At 46.2% G+C, this 21508-nt stretch overlaps 2 protein-coding genes across 2 annotated transcripts; one reads left to right on the top strand and one right to left on the bottom strand.

The window, feature by feature from the left end:
- Nucleotides 1-214: 214 nt before the first annotated feature.
- NCR3 (natural cytotoxicity triggering receptor 3) lies at nucleotides 215-21337 on the top strand. Its single transcript, XM_060021547.1, has 6 exons — nucleotides 215-363; nucleotides 1298-1442; nucleotides 18987-19043; nucleotides 20483-20827; nucleotides 20998-21105; nucleotides 21234-21337. Exons 2-6 carry the CDS (start codon nucleotides 1331-1333, stop codon nucleotides 21278-21280), a joined length of 669 nt encoding a protein of 222 aa, XP_059877530.1. The 5' UTR covers nucleotides 215-363; nucleotides 1298-1330; the 3' UTR covers nucleotides 21281-21337.
- On the bottom strand, nucleotides 8257-9992 carry AIF1 (allograft inflammatory factor 1). The gene is made up of 6 exons (XM_060021545.1): nucleotides 9897-9992; nucleotides 9661-9722; nucleotides 9515-9581; nucleotides 9127-9168; nucleotides 8775-8937; nucleotides 8257-8467 (listed from the first exon to the last, which is right to left on the bottom strand). The coding sequence occupies exons 1-6, from the start codon at nucleotides 9919-9921 to the stop codon at nucleotides 8383-8385; spliced, it is 444 nt and encodes a 147-aa protein (XP_059877528.1). The 5' UTR covers nucleotides 9922-9992; the 3' UTR covers nucleotides 8257-8382.
- Nucleotides 21338-21508: the final 171 nt, after the last annotated feature.

Raw genomic sequence — 21508 nt, 5'->3', positions numbered from 1 at the left:
CTATTTGCATAAAGAGGAGGGACTTACAGGCGCTAGGACGCCGGTTGGCTGAAGTGGCAGGCCCCCGGCGTCGGCCGTTGAGACGTGTAGAGGGGGCGGGAATGCGGCGCCGGTCGGCCTGGGCGCAGAATTTGCACGACAAATAGGGGGAGAAAGAGGCGGAGCGTGCGTCGTGCGTTTGTGGAGAGATGGGAACGGAGAGACGTAGGGACGCCGAAAGTGGAAGGAAACGATCCTAGGCTCGTGGCGCTTTCGGCGAAGGAGACGGAGCTGGAAGACGGGGCGGAAGGGTTTTTTTTTTGCCGGAGGGCGGAGCTTACGTAACCAGGGAAGAGTCCCAACTCACGCTTCTCTTCGCGAGAGGTGAAAGCACCAGGGGGGGCGTGCCTTCATTTATTAAATCACGTCATGCAAATAAGGTGGATTGACGGGCCAATCCAAGGGGCCAGGGGCGAGCATCACACAGCATATGCCTTCTGTGGGTAGTTCTACTTATTTGCATAATATATGCAAATCATTTGAACAAAGATAGGCTACGAATAGCCTGCTCATCAAAATAGTGGTAACCAATGACTAAGACGGGCATTTAATTTTATAATCTACAATTTTCATGAATATATTTGTATATCTGATATTATTAGCAGTTTGCATTCGCTTCACAACGAGTTTAATTCTACGAAATGCAGTACCATTTCCCTCCTTTGTCTCCTATTACTCTATTACTCTGCTCCTACTACCCGTTCAGCAAATAATTCAACAGCTATGTTTTTTTAACCATTAAAAATGTATAAAATAGATTTTTATTAGAGCGGTTTTAAGTTTACGGGATAATTGAGCAGAAAGTACAGAGAATGCTCGTATATTCCTTCCCCTGCCTCAGTTTTCCCTATTATTAACTTCGTGCACTGGCGTGGCGCATTTGTTACAATTGATGAGCCAATAGTGATACGTTGGTTTTTTGTTCCAGTTTTATTGAGATATGATTGACACACAGCGCTATATAAACAAGGGGTACAGCATAATGATTTGACTTACCAACATCATGAAATGATTACCACAATGTTTAGTGGACATCCATCATCTCATAGTTTACAGACTTAAAGAAATAGAAAAAATGTATTTTTTTCCTTGTGAAGAGAACTCTGAGAATTTACTCTTAACAACTTTCATCAGTTTTAATTATATTTATCATGCTATACGCTACATCCCTAGTGTTTATTTATCTTATAACTGGAAGTTGGTACTTTTTTTTTTGCGGTACGCGGGCCTCTCACTGTCGTGGCCTCTCCCGCTGCAGAGCACAGGCTCCAGACGCGCAAGCTCAGCGGCCATGGCTCACGGACCCAGCCGCTCCGCGGAATCCCGGACCGGGGCACGAACCCATGTCCCCTACATCGGCAGGCGGACTCTCAACCACTGCACCACCAGGGAAGCCCAAGGAAGTTGGTACTTTTTGACTGCCTTTATCCATCCCTTACCCCCCACCACAAATCTGATCTCTTTCTCTGTAAGTTTTGTTTTTTTATAAATTTGTTTATTTTTTGGCTGTGCTGGGTCTTTGTTGCTGCACGCGGGCTTTCTCTAGTTTCGGCGAGTGGGGAGCTACTCTTCATTGAGGTGCACAGGCTTCTCATTGCGGTGGCTTCTCTTGTTGCAGAGCACGGGCTCTAGGCTTGGGGGCTTCAGTAGTTGTGGCAAACAGGCTCAGTAGTTGTGGCTCACGGGCTCAAAAGCGCAGGCTCAGTAGTTGTGATGCATGGGCTTAGTTGCTCTGCGGCATGTGGGATCTTCCCAGACCAGGGCTCGAACCCATGTCCCCTGCATTGGCAGGCAGATTCTTAACCACTGCGTCACCAGGGAAGTCCCCTTTTTTTTTTTTCTTCTCTGCCCATTTTTTAATCTTTTTATTTTTATTGTATGAGTTCTTTGTGTATTTTGGATATTAACCCCTTATCAGATATATTATTTGCAAGTATCTTATCCTATTCTGTAGGCAGCCTTTTCATTTTGCTGATAGTTTCCTTTGCTATGCAAAAGCTTTTTAGTTTGATATAGTCCCATTTGTTGATTTTTGCTTTTGTTTCCCTTGTCTGAGGAGACATATTCAAAAAAATATTGCTAAGATTGGTGTCACAGAGCATACTCCATATGTTTTCTTTTAGAAATTTTATGGTTTCAGATCTTACATTTCTTAGTTAGATTTATTCCTAGGTATTTCATTCTTTTTGATGTGATTGTAAATGGGATTGTTTTCTTAATTTTTTTCCTGATAATTCATTGATAGTGTGTAGAAATGCAACAGATTTCTATATGTTAATTTTGTATACTCCAACTTTACTAGATTCATTGGTGAGTTCTAGTAATTTCTTTGTGGCATCTTTAGAATTTTCTATGTATAGTATCATGTCATCTTCAAACTGACAGTTTTACTTCTTCCTTTCCAATCTGAATTCCTCTTATTTCTTTTTTTTTGTCTGATTATTGTGGCTAGGACTTCCGATACTATGTTGAATGAAAGTGGGCATCCTTGTATTCTTCCTGATCTTAGAGGAAATGTTTCAGTTTTTCACCATTGAGTATGATGTTAGCTGTGGGCTTGTTATATATGGCCTTTATTATGTTGAGGTATGCTCCCTCTGTGCCCACTTTCTGGAGAGTTTTAATCATAAATGAATGTTGAATTTATCACAAGCTTTTCCTACATCTGTTGAGATGACCATATGATTTTTATTCCTCAGTTTATTAATGTGGTGTATCACATTGACTGATTTATGGACATTGATCCATCCTTGCATCCCTGGGATAAATCCCACTTGATCATGGTGTACAATCCTTTTAATGTATTGTTGAATTCCATTTGCTAATAGTTTTTGAGGATTTCTGCATCTCGGTTCATCTGTGATATTGGCCTATAATTTTTATTTTTGTGATATCTTTATCTGGATTTGGTATCAGGGTGATACTGGCCTTATAAAATGGGTTCAGAAGTGTTTCTTCCTCTGCAGTTTTCTGGAATAGTTTGAGAAGGATGGATGGTAACTCTTCTTTTTTTTGCGGTACGCGGGCCTCTCACTGCTGTGGCCTCTCCCGTTGCGGAGCACAGGCTCCGGACGCGCAGGCTCAGCGGCCATGGCTCACGGGCCCAGCCGCTCCGCGGCATGTGGGATCTTCCCGGACTGGGGCACGAACCCTTGTCCCTTGCATCGGCAGGCGGACTCTCAGCCACTGCGCCACCAGGGAAGCCCTGGTAACTCTTCTCTAAATGTTTGGTAGAATTTATCTTTGGTAGAAGCATTGTGGTTCTGGAGTTTTGTCTGTTGAGAGGCTTTTTTTTTTTTTTTAATTACTGATTCAATTTCATTACTGGTAACTGATCTGTTCATATTTTCTATTCCTGATTCAGTCTTGGGAGATTGTACATTTCTAGGAATTTGTCCATTTCTTCTAGGTTGTCCATTTTATTGGCGTGTAATTATTTGTAAAAATCTCTTATGATCCTTTGTATTTCTGTGGTGTCAGTTGTAACTTCTCCTTTTTCATTTCTGATTTTATTGATTTGGGCCCTCTCCCTTTTTCTTGATGAGTCTGGCTAAAGGTTTATCAATTTTGTTTATCTTTTCAAAGAACAGCTCTTTCATTAATATTTTCTGTTTTTTGTCTCTATTTCATTTATTTCTGTTCTCATCTTTATTATTTCTTTCCTTCTACTAATTTTGGGGTTTGTTTGTTCTTCTTTATCTAGTTCCTTTAGGTGCAAAGTTAGATTGTTTATTTGAGGTTTTTCCTGTTTCCAGGGGTAGGCTTGTATCGCTATAAACTTCCCTCCTAGAAATGTTTCTGCTGCATCCCATAGATTGTGGATCATTGTGTTTTCGTTTTCATTTGTCTCCAGCTTTTAAAAATTTCCTCTTTGATTTTTTAAGTGACCCATTGTCAACAACGATGTTCTGAAGGCGCCAGAGATATGCGCAGAATATTATAGAAGTAGAGGAATAAAAATCAGACTGTGCCTGAGCAGGTTCAGAAATGCTTCTAGAAAAATGTGACTCTTATTAAGTGATATGAAGAACTAGTTAAAATTTAGCCAGGGGACTTCCCTGGTAGTCCAGTGATTAAGAATTCACCTTCCAATGCAGGGGACACATGTTCGATCCCTGGTCAGGGAACTAAGATCCCACATGCCTCAGGGTAACTAAGCCTGCATGCCACGACTACTGAGCCCACACACCACAACTAGAGAGCCTGAACGCTGCAACTACTGAGCCCATGTGCTCTGTAGCCCATGCGCCACAACTAGAGAAAAGCCCATGTGCTGCAACAAGGAGCCCGCACACCACAACGAAAGATCCCGCATGTCACAACAAAGATCCTGTGTGCTGCAACTAAGACCCGATGCAGCCAAATCAATAAGTAAATTTAAAAAAAAAAGGTTTAGCAAGTTTGAGGAGAGAGTGCACATCTTGGGCGCAGTGAACTGATAAGCAGAGGCATGGGTTTGGAACCTATGCCTAGGCTGGTGTGGCTAAATTAAAGGACTGACTGTCCATAATGGAAAATGAGAGCAGAAAATTTAGCAAGACTCTGGTAAGAATTTTATCCTGAGGCTCATTAAAGATGGTTGAGATGACTTCAGTTCTCAAACTTTCTTTTTATTTTTAAATTATTTTTATTTATATATTTTTTAATTTTTTATTTTGGCTGCGCTGGGTCTTTGTTGCGGCATGTGGGCTCTTTGTTGAGGTGCATGGGCTTCTCTAGTTACAGCACACAGGCTTCTCTAGTTGTGGTGTGCAGGCTCAATAGTTGTGGTGCGCTGGCTTAGTTATCCCATGGCATGTGGTATCTTAGTTCCCGGACCAGGGATCGAACCCATATCCCCTGCATTGGAAGGCGGATTCTTTTTTTTTTTTTTTAATTTATTTATTTTTGGCTATGTTGGGTCTTTGTTGCTGCCCGCAGGCTTTCTCTAGTTGTGGTGAGCGGGGTCTAGTCGTTGCAGTGTGCAGGCTTCTCATTGTGGTGGCTTCTCTTGTTGCGGAGCATGGGCTCTAGGCACGCAGGCTTCAGTAGTTGTGGCTTGCAGGCTCAGTAGTTGTGGCTTGCAGGCTCTAGAGCACAGGCTCAGTAGTTGTGGCACACGGGCTTAGTTGCTCTGCGGCATGTGGGATCTTCCCAGACCAGGGCTCGAACCCGTGTCCCCTGCATTGGCAGGGGGATTCTTAACCACTGCACCACCAGGGAAGTCCCTCTCAGACTTTCAAAATGATACTCGTGTCCCCTTTCCCAGGTCAGTTACCACAGCAGAATTTCTTGGAAGACCTATCCATACACACTGTCTCCAATGTCTCTCCTCTCATTCTTTCTTAAACCCACTCCAGTCAAGCCTTCATCCCCACCTTCTACCCAAACTGCCAAGAGCATCAGTCTCATGGCTTGAAATAAAGTTTATATGCTGATGACTCCCAAATGTGTCTATTCATCAGAGACCTCACTCCAAAACTCCAGACTTGTATACACAGCTATGTACTTGACATCACCTCTTGGGTATCTAACAGATCATTTCAAATTCAGTACATCCAAAACTGAACATTTTGATCTCCGGTCCTCCAATACCTGTTCTATCCACAGCCTTCACCATCTCAGCTGATGACAATTTAAAAATTGCAGTTAAACTAACACAACATTGTAAAGCAACTATACTCCAATAAAAATTAATTTTAAAAAATTCCAGTTAAGTCAAGAATCCTGGAAACTTCATTGACTCCTTTCTTTATCTCACTCCACTTTCAATCAGACAAGAAATCCTATATTGAGGAATTATCCAGAATCCAACCTCTTCACTTCCACTGCTTCCACTTTGATCTGAGCCGTCCTCATCTCTTACCTGGGTTACAGTAACAGCCTCCTAACTGGTCTTCCTAAGTCTACCCCTGCTCCTACAGTCTATTTTCTATACTGCAGTCAGAGTGGGGCCTTTTCTCAGAGGAGTTTTCAAAGCATTCCTTTGCTCAAAGTCCTGCATTGCCTCTCCATTTCTCTCAGAATAAAAGCCAAAGTCCTTACTGTGGCCCACAAGACCCTAGATGACTTGGCCCTCTATTATGTTTCTGATTTTATTGCTCTGCCTATCTGCACAGACCTGTCTTACCCTAGGGCCCTTCTGCTCCTTTTCCCTCTGCCCAACTGACTCTTCCCGCAGAAACCTGCATGGCTCACTCCTTTATTTCCTTGAAGTTTTTGCTCAGTGTTGGTCACCTCCTCAATGAGGCCTCTCCTGATTACCCTTTCAAAATTTTAATCTTCCCTGACCATCCTGGCACCCCTCATTCCCTTTAACCTGCTCTACGTTCTCTTTTTTTCATAATACTTGTCATTTTCTAATAGATCATATAAATTTTAAATTATGTTTACTTTTTATTGTCTGTCCTCCTCCCACACCAGTTCCCACAACAGAATGTAAACTTCACAAAGGCAGGGATCTTTGTTTTGTTCACTCTTCTATCCCAAGCACCTGGAATAGGGAATGGAACATAGTTAATGTCCAATAAGTGATTTTTTACATCTTCTTTAGAGTAGCCCCTGCTCGCTGCAACTGGAGAAAGCCTGCATGCAGCAATGAAGACCCAACCCAGCCAAAAAAGAAAAAAAAATTCTTCTTATCAAAGTGTGTAATATATATGTGTATTATATATATAATATATGAAATTTTGATAGCTTTTCATGAACTGAGCAAAACATGTAACCAAAAACGGAACCTTAACTAGCACAAAAGCTGCCCGAGGGCCCCTTGTAGTCACTGCCCTCCCCCAAGGCTAACTATTATCCTGACTTCTAACAATATATATTAGTTTTACTTGTTTTTGTACTTTATATAAATGGAATTGTACAGTAAGGGTTCTTTTATGTCTGTCTTCTTTTGCTCAACATTGTATTAATGAAATTTATCCACATTGTTGCATGTTATTGTAGTCTGTTCATTCTTACTGCTATATAGTAGTAGTCCATTGTGTAAATATAACCCAATTTTTTTTTTAACATCTTTATTGGGGTATAATTACTTTACAATGGTGTGTTAGTTTCTGCTTTATAACAAAGTGAATCAGCCATACACATACATAACCCAATTTATTTATCCTGAATGAACAAATTGTTTAAGCTCCAGATCCTTCCTATCCTCCTTGTTGTCGCCAGAGTTGTCGAGAAGATTAAATGAATTAATACACAGAAAGCATCTACCCAGTGTATAGTAGGTGCTCAGTAAAGCTTAGCTATTAATTTTGTTATATTCAGATATTTTATTGAACCCACATTGATCTCGTCCTCATCTGAAGTCCTGTACATTTACTGTAGCACTCTTTAGGATGCCAACCTGGCTTTACCATTGGAAAGGGCCAAAATGAGTGGCCCTAGGGGCCTGATCTGTCCTTGGTACATGAAACAAGCTGGGCCAATTCGATTCTTGCTTTCCAGGGAGTAAGGAAATCTGAAATAGTGGCCAATGACTGGGAGTTGCTGGAGTTAATGCATCTGGATCCCTTGGAGGAAAAGTCCAGGAATAGCCTCACCAAAGGCCTGGGAACTCTCAGGCTCCTGCCTTCCCTGGAACTGGCTTTTTAACCTTTTCTGCCATCCAGGGATCCTGTATGCTCAGAATCTGCCCTCAGTACTCTCCTAATACAAGCCCCTTTTCCTTTTATTAGGTAGACTCGGTTGTTGTAGCTTGTCCCCAACAGGACCTCAAGACTCATTTTCACTTAAATTATCAGGCTTTATAGTGTCGTGAATCCTTTTCTTAATTCAGTAACACCAGTTCTTTCATCTCTCCATCCATCCATTCATTCAAGTTTTAAACATTATTGAGGGCTTATGATATGTCAGGCACTGCAGGGTAGATCATATTACTCTCATTTTCAAATGAAAGACTCAGAGAGGATGAATAATCATTGAGGTTACAAAGCTTATAGTCATAGAGAATGTTGGTTCAAGGTAATCCTTGCTCTTCATCGTGAGCTTGGATGATATATTTTTTGTCTGTACATGTCTTTTCATCTCACTTAAATTCCTTGAGGGAGATCAAGGCTATCTTATACATCTGGAATCCCCCTTGGTGTACAAAACCACCTGCTGTAGTAGACATACTACAGAATTGTTGATGGATTGCTCATATGGGCAAATCCTTGCTACCCTTCCCTCAAAGATGCTTCACTCCTTCCCAAACCCAGGAAAAAAAAAATCCCCCAAACAGTGACCAAGCTGATCTGTTGATCTGAAGGAGGATAGTTTATTTAAATTAGTTTAGCTCTGGCTCACAATTTTGTGTTCTTTTTCCATGTTGGAGTCATAGAAGCCCCTTCAATCCCACCACATCTCCTTCACCACAAATCAGGGCAACTCAGAGATAGCTTTCTTGGCTGGGGGACCCGTTGGCTTCTCCTGTTCTCTTGCTTTCTCTTCATACATCAGGATCCTGATTGAGATGGAAGAGACACAGGGATCAGGGGACAGTCCTCTCAAGAGAATAAATTTTAGGCTGCTGTGAAAGTCCAGAAAAAGGATGAGGTTTGTTAGGGTGGGAGGAGAAGGAGAAAGGGCAGGAGTGGGAGTACTGGGGGCTGTTGGGGACCAGACCACAGATGAGGATAGCACCTTAGAAGGGTCTCTCAAAAGACGGAAGAGAAATGCATGCTGAGTAATGTGTAGAAGGTGAACCTGGGGATGGAGGTGGGGGGAGAGAAAACAGGTAAGTATAGGGGAGGTTGGAACTGGACCCTCACATTTTTAGGATGGCAGATCTCTTGCCCAACATCATCCTGAGAAAGTCAGAGTAGCTGAAAGTCTCCCCGGGGCCGCTGGATACCTCCCTGATTAATTTCTTTAGCTCCAGGTGGGTCTTGGGGACCTGAAGTTTCTCCAGCATTCGCTTCAGGGACATGATATCTAGAGGCAGAGGATGGAGGTAAGAAGAGGGGGAGCCTCTCTCACTCTGTTGCCTCTACCTCCTCATTCCCATTCCCCTTCCTACCCTGGTCGATGGGCCCTCTCCCGAACCATTGGGAATGGAGCACTGTGGGAAAGACCTCCCTCTTCCTAGATCTGCACACTCCCCGAAGATCACCCTTTTCTCACCGATATCTCCGTTTCCATTCAGGTCAAACTCCATGTATTTCTCTGGGTGAGGGGAGAAAGCAGAGAGGGTAAGCACTGGCTGGAGGGTCCCAGGCAGGGGCAGGGTAGGGACTGACCGAGCGCTAGGTAGGGGGGGAAGATGAAGAAGAGGTGGGGCAGGTAGAGGAAGTGTGAAGGTTGGGAGGCTGAGGGCCCTGGTACGGTGTAGGGAACTGGAGGGGCTCCTGAGAGGGGCAGGCCGGGGAAAGGGACTATAACCAGGATGGCGATAGAGGCAGCCTTCCTTCTTCCCACCCCAAAAGTCAACTTCGTTTCTGCCATCTGCTCTTTTCCTGGGGAAATCCTACCCTCCTCACCCACTTCTCCACCCCTATAGTTTTCCCCTCACTCTTGAAGGCTTCCAGTTTGGAGGGCAGGTCCTCGTCACTGCTATATTTGGGATCATCCAGGAATTGCTGTGGGGGAAAGCAAGAACCTGGGTAAGCCCTCCTGGACGCCCCCCCACCCGCCCCGCCCCTTAGTTCTTCCTTTTACCTTGTTGATTTCACTGAGTCTCTCTTCTTGCTGGGCCTTCAGCAGCCCAAAGGCTTTTCCTCCTGAAGGGGCGCAAAGGTTAATGTAGCCTCACTGCCCCCTTCCTCTCCTCACCCCCAAGCCCAGCCTGAAGCCATCACAATTCTGCCTTCATGGGCCAGATTCCCAGCCCACAGCCCAGGACTGTGCACGTTCTTTCTCCCGTTTTAGGGTCCTGCCTATGCCACCTTCCCTACCCTGTAAATCCCTGGTTTGGCTCATAGCTCAGCAGATGCTGGAGGAGACAGACCAGGCTGGGCGCCTCTCTGTCTGCCAGCTGTCCTCTCCCACCAGCTTCCTGGAGGCCTCCCTCCCAAACTTCCCCTTTCCCCTCATTTCCTCCTCCTCTGAGTTGCAGGCCTCACTTCCCCATCAGCTTCTGCTGACACTAGCACCCAGGAAGAAGGGGGAGCTGGATGTAGAAAAGAGATGAGAAAACAACGTTCTCCTTAATTCCTCTTAAGGGGAGCCCAGTGTGGGTGTGAAAGAAATATTTCGATAAGCCACCAAAGGAGTGGGGGAAGGTCAGTAAGACCCCAGGGGGCATTTATTCTCAGGAACAAAGAATCTCTGAACAGGTCTGGAGGTTCAGGTGACTGAGGCCCAGGTTTCACAAGTCTGGACATGCAGGTTTGGATAGGGAGCTGAGGAAAGGCTGACTGAATTTTTCTGCACTGTGGATGGGAGAAGAACCTGAAGTTGCTGGCAGATCTGGGAGGGTGGCAAGATGGGTGCAGGGTCTGGAAAGGGAGAGGTACTTCACTTCCCACCTGACAGCTCCAGAGAGGCACTTGGAAATATGAAAGTGTCTGACAAAGCAGTCTTTGTTTGCTTTAGGATGTGCAATGTAATCCCCTCCTCTTATCTCCTTTGGAATTTTCAGTAAAATCTACAGAGCTCCGGAATTTGAGAATTTCAGTAGATTCTCTGGGGGAATTCCCTGGTGGTCCAGTGGTTAGGACTGTGGCGCTATCGCTGCCGAGGGCCCGGGTTCAGTCCCTGGTGGGGGAACTAAAATCCCACAAGCTGCATGACACGGCCAAAAAAAAAAAAAAGATTCTTTGGAGGCCAGTGGTGCTGAGAGATATAGCAGTGGTGGATACAAGAGCCAGGGGGTGAGGCCAACTTAGGGGTGGGACGCTGCTGGTCACTGTGGGCTCAACAGAGTGGGGAGTAGCCTCTGATAAATGTCTTCCCTAGGCACACTCTTTATCCCCTTTGCTGTTCTTTTTGGCTAGTGGCTTCTAGGGGAGGCCAGGACAGTGCGTCCCCCTCACTGAGACACTTTTGTCTAAGCTCCCTGCCCCAAGTTCCATCCACTCTGCCCCAGCACTGATGAGCACACCTTTCCTTCTCTCCCCCGCCCCCCCAACCTATTTCCCCTTCTGCAGCTGGGAGTTTTCATTTCTCACTGCCCTCTCCCTGACCCACATGACTGGGGGAGATGCTGATGGGGACTCTGGCCTCTTGAGTTCCCTTTATCACAGCTTCCTCTCCCCCTGAGGAGAAAGCTGCAACCCTGCCCTCCCAATGGTCTTGGTGCCTAGTGGAGGGAATCTATTTTTTTATTCATACATTCATTCAACAAATATTTATTGAGTGCTTACTATATGCCAGGCACCTTTCTAGGGCCAATGAACCAAATAAGTGTAAAATCTTGTCCTCGTGGACAATCTAATTGGGGGAGACAGACAATAAAAATAAACAAGTATATTAAAGGTGGTAGGTGCTTATGGAGAACAAAATAGGGAAGGAGATAGGAAGGGCCGCGCAGACTGCAGATTTAAATAGGGTGCTTAGGGAGGCTTCTCTGCGAAAGTGATATTTGAGCAAAGATTTCAAGGTGAGGAAACAAGCCACGTGGATATATTGGAGGGGAGCATTTCAAGCAGAGGGAACAGCAAACGCAAAGTCCTAAGGTGAGGATGTGTCTGGATGTCTGTCCACTCTCCAGGGGAGCTCCTGGTTAGAATTAGGTCCCCTGTGTACCTACATGAAGAAAATACACTGGCCAGAAAGCTTGTCTGTGTGTGTTGGGGGGGGGCCTGGAGGTCTTCTGTTTGCCCCTCCATTTTCCCTCTCCCACTCTGTCCTCTGCCCCAGGAGACTAACTGTACAGACTATGTCAAGGGCACCTCTGGCTTCTAGCTGTCTTGGCTGATGGGGAGTGTGGCAGGAGAACAACAGGAGGGAGCACATTAAGTTAAAGGTATTCATTCCTCTGACTCCCTTCCCACAAGGTCACCTCAGGCTGACTGACACCTCCATCTATGGGCAATGCGCCTCTCCAGGCAACCTGCTCTACATGATGCTGTCCTTTTCCAGGTTTCAGAAGCCCAGGGAATAACTTTCAGGTGGTCTGTGAATTTGGAAAAGAAAAAGTACATCCTCTTCTCACATCCGACATTACACGTGTTGCCTTGTCAAAGACCACTTCACAGTTTAAAGTTCTTACTCAAGCCAACAACATCTTTTGCACTGATACATCTTTTTTAAAGTCTAACTTCAACTTGCCTGTATTTCTTTTTTTAATATTTATTTACTTATTTGGCTATGCCGGGTCTTAGTTGTGGCGTGCGGGATCTTTCGTTGCTGCATGTGGGGTCTAGTTCCCTGACCAGGGATGGAACCCGGGCCCCCTGCACTGGGAGCGTGGAGTCTTACCCACTGGACGACCAGGGAAGTCCCAACTTGCCTCTCTTTTAAATCTCTTGTCTTTTAATGCGGTAATAAGTACATGGTTTTTTCTATCCCAATATTTTATTAATATTTTGATAACTGGAACTCAATGTAATTGTTTTACTTTGTTATATATTTTTTATTTTACACTTTACCAGAATGCTGAAGAGATCTGTGGCACAAAATGAGTAAAAACCACTGCTGTAATTTCTCCTCCCCTCATCCGTTTGGACCGGGGTTGCAATAAGCCTTGTGATTCCCCTATACCTGACCTGCACCTTGGTAAATAAACTATCTCTGGGCACTTCTCTGGTGGTCCAGTGGCTAAGACTCTGCGCTCCCAATGCAGGGGGCCTGGGTTCCATCCCTGGTCAGGGAACTAGATCCCACATGCAGCAACTAAGAGTTCGCATGCCACAACTAAAGATCCCGCATGCCGCAGCTAAAAAAAGATCCTGTGTGCTGCAACTAAAGATCCCGCATGCTTCAACTAAGACCCAGCCCAGCCAAATTAAAACAACAAAACAAAACTATTTCCTCAAATGAACCAAATTTGAGAACCTGAATGATACAGTGTACATGTGTGTATGGAGGGAGTGTGGGGGGCTGGGAAGAAACGGATCTCTGCTGTAGCTCTATTTCTTATTGCAAATGAACAAAAGGGCATCCTGGTGTATGCACCAGACTCAGGGGCTTGGTTAACAAGAGGCTTTCCGGGAGGCAGGAAAACAAGTTAGGATTCTGAGTCTACGAGGTACAGCTCTGGAGAACCATAACCGAGTCACCAACATCGCTTTTGCCAAAGGCTTTTCTTTTCTAAAATGCCTCCTTGTAGGGCTTTGAGGGGAATGTGGCAGCTGTTTATTTCTAAATTTCCCCTCTTGACTCCTGTAAAGAGGTTGGAAACACACACACATAGACACACGCACGCACGCGCGCGCTACATTTTCAGTGAAGCTAGGAGATACAGAGTACCTACAAACTCCGATTTATGTGTCCGTGGGACCAAATTCCCCGCTGAGCAGGCATTCCCCAAGAGTGCCTCTGAGAAGAGCAGGGGACTAGCGAGGGTCCCGGTAACTGCTAAAAAAAAAAAAAAAAAAAAGAAAAGCAAATATTCCTTCCTAGGAGGAAAGGCCTCACCCCTGGAGGGAAAAGCTGAGGGCAGTGCTGACTGAACAGATTCAAATACCCGTAAAGGTGGAGAGAGAATGTTTTAAAGCAGCCAAAGGGACCCAGATGTGGCAGCAAAATTCTCCTAATATTAAGTGCACCACCTTAGGTGCACTCGGGAGGTGGCAGCCTGTGAGGTCTCCTGTGAAATAAAGAAGCCTAAGGTTGGGGGTAAATGCTTACTTAACTGGGAGAGGTTCTCAGAGGCCAAGGAGGTAGTGGCTACACAGAGGTGCCAAATTTAAGGAAATAATCCATTGTGATGGTAAAAGAGGAGGAGTCCTTGTACTTGTAAGTCTGGAAAGCCATTCTGACCCCCCACCAAACTTCCTCCTGTTAATAGTTTAGAAAAATCTATCTCATTTAAATATGAGTGGGACTTCCCCAGTGGCGCAGTGGATAGGACTCTGCGCTCCCAATGCAGGGGGCCGGATTCGATCCCTGGTCAGGGAACTAGATCCCACATGCATACCGCAACTAAGAGTTTGCATGCCACAACTAAGGAGCCCACGAGCCGCAACTGAGCCCGCCTGCCGTACCTAAGGAGCTCACGTGCCTCAACTAAGACCTGGTGCAACCAAATAAATAAATAAATACGAAAAAAAAACCCAAACTGATAAGCTTTAAAAAAAAAATGAGTAACAAAAAGAAATGACCAGGAATTCCCTGGTGGCGCAGTGGTTAAGAATCCACCTGCCAATGCAGGGGACACAGGTTCTAGCCCTGGTCCGGGAAGATCCCACATGCCGCGGAGCGGCTGGGCCCGTGAGCCATGGCCACTGAGCTTGCGTGTCCGGAGCCTGTGCTCCGCAACGGGAGAGGCCACAACAGTGAGAGGCCCGTGTACCCCCCCAAAAATAATAATAATAAAATAAAATAAAAAATAAAGATGGTGAGACAATAAATAGAGCTGTGGACAGAGATATATGAGAGATAAGGAGAGAGGTAAGGGAAAGAGAGATCAGGGAAGATGAAGATAGGATGTCTAGGACATGGAAGGCACTCAGTAAAGGCATAGTTGAATAGATGGATGAGCCCTGATGCTCAGATAGGGAGACGTGGAATGAATATTGAGAGGAAACCCACTGTCCATCGGAGAAGCAATTGTCCTAGTTTCATCCTGAGATGATGAGGGCCTTAACTAGCAGTGAGAATCAAAAGGCAGAGAAAGATACTTATATATCTCAGAGGCAGAATGGATAGCACTTGGGGTTTTTTTGGTTGGGGGAATGGAGGGAGAAGGCAGAATAGGATAAGTCCCAGGATTTTGCTTTGAGTGACTGGGTAGATTGTTTCCATTCACTGGGGTGGGGAATATAGAAGGCTGACCCGGTTTGGGTAGACACTGATGATTTTGAAATGCCGGGGGTACATTCTGGGGAAGATGTCTAGAGGGAAGTTAGATAATCTGGACTCAGATCTCAGAAAGAGGCCTGAGGTAAAGGTACAAATTGAGGTGGAGATATAGACTGGGGACTCGACAGAGACTAGCAGTAGTTAAAACTGTGGCTCTGGATTTCCCTGGTGGTGCAGTGGTTAAGAATCCATCTGCCAATGCAGGGGACACGGGTTCGAGCCCTGGTCCAGGAAGATCCCACATGCTGTGGAGCAAATAAGCCCGTGTGCCACAACTACTGAGCCTGCGCTCTAAAGCCTGCGAGTCACAACTACTGAGCCCGCGTGCCACAGCTACTGAAACCTGCGCGCATAGAGCTGGTGCTCCGCAACAAGAGAGGCCACCTCAATGAAGAGTAGCCCCCGCTCACCGCAACTAGTGAAAGCCCGCACAGCAACGAAGACCCAACGCGGCCAAAAATAAATACATACATACATACATAAATGTATTTATTAAAAAAAAAATGTGGCTATGACAGAATTGCCTAGGTAAGCCCATAGTAGATGCTCAGTTGAATGAAGGTAAGAGAAACATCCCAAAAGTCTTCCAACAGGAGAATGGTGTGAAAGCACATGTGGAGGGTACAGGAGTTGGGAGGGACTCAGGTCTGATTGCTTTTATGTCCCTGTGAAAGAAGAGGTAAAATGGAGAAAAGATCCAAGGTATAGGTCATGTAGAGTCAAGATGATGGATGGAGTGGACAAGGTGAAGGAGCTGTGAAATCAGTGCATAGAAAAGTAATTTGAAAATTGTGTGCAAGAATGTTCATAGGAGAGGTACTCATAATATCAAACCAATAGAAATAATCCAATTGTACATCATCAGGTGAATGGATAAACAAACTGTGGGACATCCATATAATGAAATACCACTCAGCAACAAAAAGGAACAAGCCTCTGATACCTGGAACAACATAGATGAATTTCACAGACATTATGCAGAATGAAGGAAGCCAGATACAGTAATGTATACTCTAGGATTCCATTTGTATGAAGTTCAAGAACAGATTAAACTAATCTACAGGGGTATAAATCAGTAGTTGCTCCTGGGAGGGGAAGGGGATTGACCAAAGAGGGGCATAGGAGAGTTTCCTGGGGTGGTGGAAATGATTTGTATCTCAATTGCAGTGCTGTTTACATGGGTGTATATATTTGCCAGAGGTCATCAAATTGTACACTTAAGATCTATGTACTTTACTATATAAATATATATTTACATCTGTATATAATGTCATATACATGGACATTAAATCTTCCAGAGAGATGGCAGAGATTGAAATAGAGAGGAAGCTGGAGAGTCGGGCGTCTGCTCTTGGTGAATGTGAGGGAGTTGGACAGTGACAGCAAGAAGGAGAGGCCAAAGGAGGTGGGGTGAACCTCAGAGAAGTCATGGTCAGAGGTTGAAAGTATATCCTGAGAACCATTAATTAGTTGAAAAATATTTATAAGGACTCAGCTGGAGGAGAAGTCACCCTTGCCAACACGTAGAGGAGGAAACACCAGGTGAGATGGGATCACTTGTGCTGGGGTTCCAGAATCCCTTCTGTTTTTTTCACTTCTTTTCCTGCTCTAAGCTCTAAGTTGGGAGTTTGTTGGCCCTGACCACCCTCAAGGCAGCCCACAGCTGGATGTTAAAGCAATCAGACCAGAGACGTGTGTACATCCATTTCACAACTTTCCTACTTGTGGCCTTTCTTCTTGAGTGCCTGGTAAAAGTTTCTTTTGAAAAGTTACATCCTTGAGTTTGCTGAGCTTATTAGCACAGCAGTTCCCATCCCACAGGTTAAAGTGCCCTAGAGGGTCTCAGATTTATTGAAAGGGTCCTTGAATCCACACATACACCAGGGTTTATTCTAGATGGACTTTAAGAAAAGCCAAGTACTGTCTTCATAATCCACAACAGTTTTGGATACTGGAAATCTTAGGTGGACAAAAGAGGTTGAAAGAGCAAAGCACCTTTGAGTTCAGGCCCAGCTATAATCTTGGTCATTCTAGCTCAGGACTGGGGAGGAGATAAAGGCTAACATACACTGACCCTCCACTACAGTGGAGTCTGAAAACTGACAGATGCTACTCCCATTTTACAGTAAGTAGGGGAACCATGATTCCTATTTATGTTGACTTGGCTTCTAAGCTGCATTGCCCTGGGACATGGAGTAGTGCCATGTGATTAATTATATGCCCTGTGAAATACAGAGTTTTATCCTCAGGCCAGTTGCCCATTCCAGCCCCTCACCCCCACTCCACTGGTGGTGATCTTCCCTCCCTCCCCAAACCATGGGGTTCCCACAGTTGAGTACAAGAGACAATTTGCTCCACATTGACCCTTTGGGGATGGGGATGGGGCATTGATAGGACAAGGCAAGGTAAGGGACAGGGCAGAAGCTGGAATTAAGGCCCAGTTGAGAAAAGCCACATATTGGTGCCTCAGGCCTCCCCCTTCTCTGTGACCACCAGGGGGCAGCCCTTGCCTTGCCATGGCACCACATTTCCACAGCCTCTGGTTAGATGGCCCTGAGGAGGCAGCCACTCCACTAAAAGAGAGTGGCTGAGTCACTCCTTCCCAGATTGTGAGGTACCGTGCTTGTCTAGGTGGTTCAGAGAGGTTCAATAATTTGTTCAAGATTATGTAACTAGTTTGTAGGGGAGCTGATCACAGCCTGACTTCAAGCCAGCATTCTTTTTTTTTTTTTTTTTTGCGGTACGCAGGCCTCTCACTGTTGCGGAGCACAGGCTCCGGACGCGCAGGCTCAGCGGCCATGGCTCATGGGCCCAGCCGCTCCACGGCATGTGGGATCTTCCCGGACCGGGGCACGAACCTGTGTCCCCTACATCGGCAGACTCTCAACCACTGCGCCACCAGGGAAGCCCCGAGCCAGCATTCTTAACCATAAAATTACTACTTCTCCAAAAATGCTCCAAATCACTGCAGTGGAGATTAGGACTGCACAATCTATGGATGTATTGTGAAACAGCGAGAAACTCGGCCAGAAAGAAAGAATATGTACTGATATAAAAGGAGCCAGAGGGAAAATGTGTGGCGAGGGCTGGGCAGGCTTCACCCGGCATATTACACATCATCCTCTTTTCTCTGTGCTGTGTTGTCTCATGTAGGTGTGTAATGCATGTACAAGAGTGTGTTGCATACTCTTGTACTAATCCCTGCATAACCTTGGAGTTATGTGTCACATAATGTGTATTTCATTTGGGTTTGTCAAAATGCATTTCACGTAATGGGGGCACTTTGTGATTTCTCAATAAATGTTAGCTAAATAATGAATAAAATAAAAAATGAGTGAATTGACCAGTGGGTGATAAATCTGTGCAGAACACACCTGGTAAAGCAGACCTCTGCAAGAGGCGTATTCCTTTAATGGGGATCTGAGTGTGAAAGCATCCAAACTTCCCCATCAGCGGCACTCACGCTGCCAATCCACCCAAGTCAGCACATCCTAAGCGAAACAGAGTCCCTGGCAACTCCCTGTCGCCACGACCAATCAGCTGACTTCTGCTAATCCTCTCATTTATAGAATTTCTAGAGCAGCCCTGGGGGAGGGCCGGACTCGAAGGAAGGGAATGGATAGGGTGGACCTGGGCGCTATTGAGCCAAGGGGAGGGGAAGTAGGTTAGCTCTGAGCCCAGATAAGGCTCTTGGAGGCTGATTCTTGGTAAAGTGTTGGTCTTCTTGAACCTCACAAGATAGGGGAACCACATCCTGGTCTCACCTATCCACCCACCCACCCTAGCATGACCGGCCATCTAAGCCCCCCCTCCCCCTCAAACACTTAGGCAACACGCGCACATGCTGCCCCCACCTCCTAGTGACCCAGATACCCCCGTCAGCAGCATCCTCTTTCCTCAGGGAGGCATGCGTGTGATGCCCCAGGCCCTGGGGCGTTGAGGTCCTTTGTAAGTGATGTGTCAGTCCTGTGTGTCACAGGAAGCTCCCCACCCCCATCCAGTGACCAAAGTCCTGGTCAGAACTAGTGGGTCGTTTTCCTCCACCCAGACCTCACTGCTCATGTCCCCCTCGTCAACAGGAACACCCTTCGACATGGCCCGGATGCTGTTCCTCATCTTCATCACGGTCCATCCAGGTGACAGGGGTTTCTCCCAGGACCCTGAGGGGTGTGGGGCTGGGAGGATGGAGGATGGGGGAGGCTGGACATAGATGTCCCGGGGGAGCAGGTTGGGTGGGGGCTGAAAGCAGGGCATCCCTCAATAAAGCTGATACCCAGTGGGCTTCCCCACTTCGCAGTTCCCTCCATGTCACCCGCTGGGAAGGTCATTCCCCAGCTTCCATCCTAAAACTCTTCCTTTCCAGCCACGTTCCTAACAAGATAAAGTTTAAAGAACCAGTAAAAAAGGGCTTGAAGGAAGGAAGGGCTTGAAGGAAGGGGTCAAATCTTTTTAAGGGGTCAGTTTTAATTTGATGAGTTTAATAAACTTATTAAACAAGGCTTATTATCTAGGGTCTAGATATAATTAGGAGTTTAGGAGATCTAATTAAATCTAAGTTAAGTTTCTTAATGAAACTGATTTTAATTGTCAGACATATTCATTGACTAAATTCAGTGTGGATTCCAGACCAGCATCAGCGTCAGTGGGGACCTAGGGCAAATTCTCAGGACCCACTCCAGACCCACTGAATAAAAAATTCTGGGAGTGGGGCCTGGGAATCTGTTTTAACAAGCACTCCAGGTGATTCCAATGTGCTCTCAAGTTTGAGAATCACTGAAATAGAAGACTGATTGGTAAATTTCATTAACTAGAGAATTTAATCAAGAATTTTAATAATTGGTTTAATTCATCATTTTAGATAAGTTAAATAGGGATCCCAAGCAATTATAGCCATATCTTCACCTGGAGATTTAATTAGTTAATGCTCTTTTTTTTTTGCCGTACGTGGGCCTCTCACTGTTGTGGCCTCTCCCGCTGCGGAGCACAGGCTCCGGACGCGCAGGCTCAGCGGCCATGGCTCACGGGCCCAGCCTCTCCGCGGCATGTGGGATCTTCCCGGACCGGGGCACGAACCCGTGTCCCCTGCAGCGGCAGGCGGACTCTCAACCACTGTGCCACCAGGGAAGCCCTAGTTAATGCTCTTTAACAACAACAACAAAAAAAACCAAAGTAGCAAGGATGGTATGCAACAGAATGCTATTAGTACTAAGATAATACCTGGAATAATATAATTAATGGTATTAGTTAACTAGGCAGCCACATTCATGAATGAGCTTCACTTTCACTGTGACAAGTTAAATTTCAGCAAAATGTTACTAGTGAATGGAACTGGAGAATGATGGGAGAGGGTGAGGGTGAGAGTTGGTATGGGAAAGAATTTGAAAAACAATTTAATAAGCAATGTTAAGAAATTAGATTGGTAAAGAGGAAAGGCTTAATGAGACATCTGAAGTGCTCGTCCCTCTGGGCCCTCTGTGGGTAGGGTACAGCAGGGATGGTCTACTGCAAGCTCTCTTGTCTTTTTTCTTTGGAGTAATTGGGGAGGTGTTTCTCTGGGTCTTCTCTCTGCCCCCAGGATCCTGTGCTCTCTGGGTGTCCCAGCCCCCTGAGATCCATACCCAGGAGAGCAGCCCTGCCTTCCTGCCCTGTTCCTTCAATGCCAGCCAAGGGAAATTGGCCATTGGTTCTGTCACGTGGTACCAGGACAAAGTGGCCCCAGGGAAGGAGGTGAGGAATGAGACCGCAGAGTTCAGGGGCCGCCTGGCCCCTCTTCCGTCTTCCCGTTTCCTCTGTGACCACCAGGCTGAGCTGCACATCTGGGACACCCGAGCCCGTGACACCGGAGTCTACGTGTGCAGGGTGGAGGTGCTGGGCCTGGGTGTCGGAACAGGGAACGGGACTCTGCTGGTGGTGGAGAAAGGTGAGGTGCTGGGAAGCTGTGCCTCCTTGGCCGGAGGCCCCACTCTCCCTGGTAGTCGAGTCAAGAGTCCTTCCCTGAGGCCCACTGTCCTCCCTAAGCCTGTGCACGCTTCTTCCCAGGGCCTCCTTTCCTAAGCCCCTCTCCCCCTCGCCATCCCCACCCACATGCAGGACCTCCTCAGCTAGCTGCCGGCACAGTCTTCCTCCTTCGGGCTGGGTTCTATGCCTTCAGCTTTCTCTCAGTGGCCATGGGCAGCACCATCTATTACCAGGGCAAATGTGAGTAGTGGAGCCGGGACAATGGGCGCAGAGGTGGGAGGGGCACTGAGAGGGCTGGAGCAGGTGGAGACAGAGACCACGGAGAGAAGCAGGCAGCTACTGAGCTACCCCTGTGGCCTCTCCACCAGGCCACTGTCACATGGGAACACACTGCCACTCCTTGGATGGCCTCTGATGAGTGATTTCAGACCCCAGTGACTCCAAGTTCTTCAAGATACCCCCCAATAAATCCCTCTCTGCCCCACCATTAACTCCTTTTGTGTATTTCTTGCTCTAGATGACCCAATGTGCCCTGTTCTGGGTTCTCCCAACTCTTACTCTGCCTTCTACCAAGTCTGGTCTGGAAAGGTCCAAGGAGGGAGCTTCCCAGGACTGTGCCTAGAGTCCCCTCCCACCATCATCC

The sequence above is a fragment of the Delphinus delphis genome, chromosome 10, assembly GCF_949987515.2.
Source record: "Delphinus delphis chromosome 10, mDelDel1.2, whole genome shotgun sequence".
Lineage (NCBI taxonomy): Eukaryota > Metazoa > Chordata > Mammalia > Artiodactyla > Delphinidae > Delphinus > Delphinus delphis.
The sequence above is the reverse complement of the archived record's forward strand: the minus strand, read 5'-3'. Positions and strand labels throughout refer to the sequence as shown.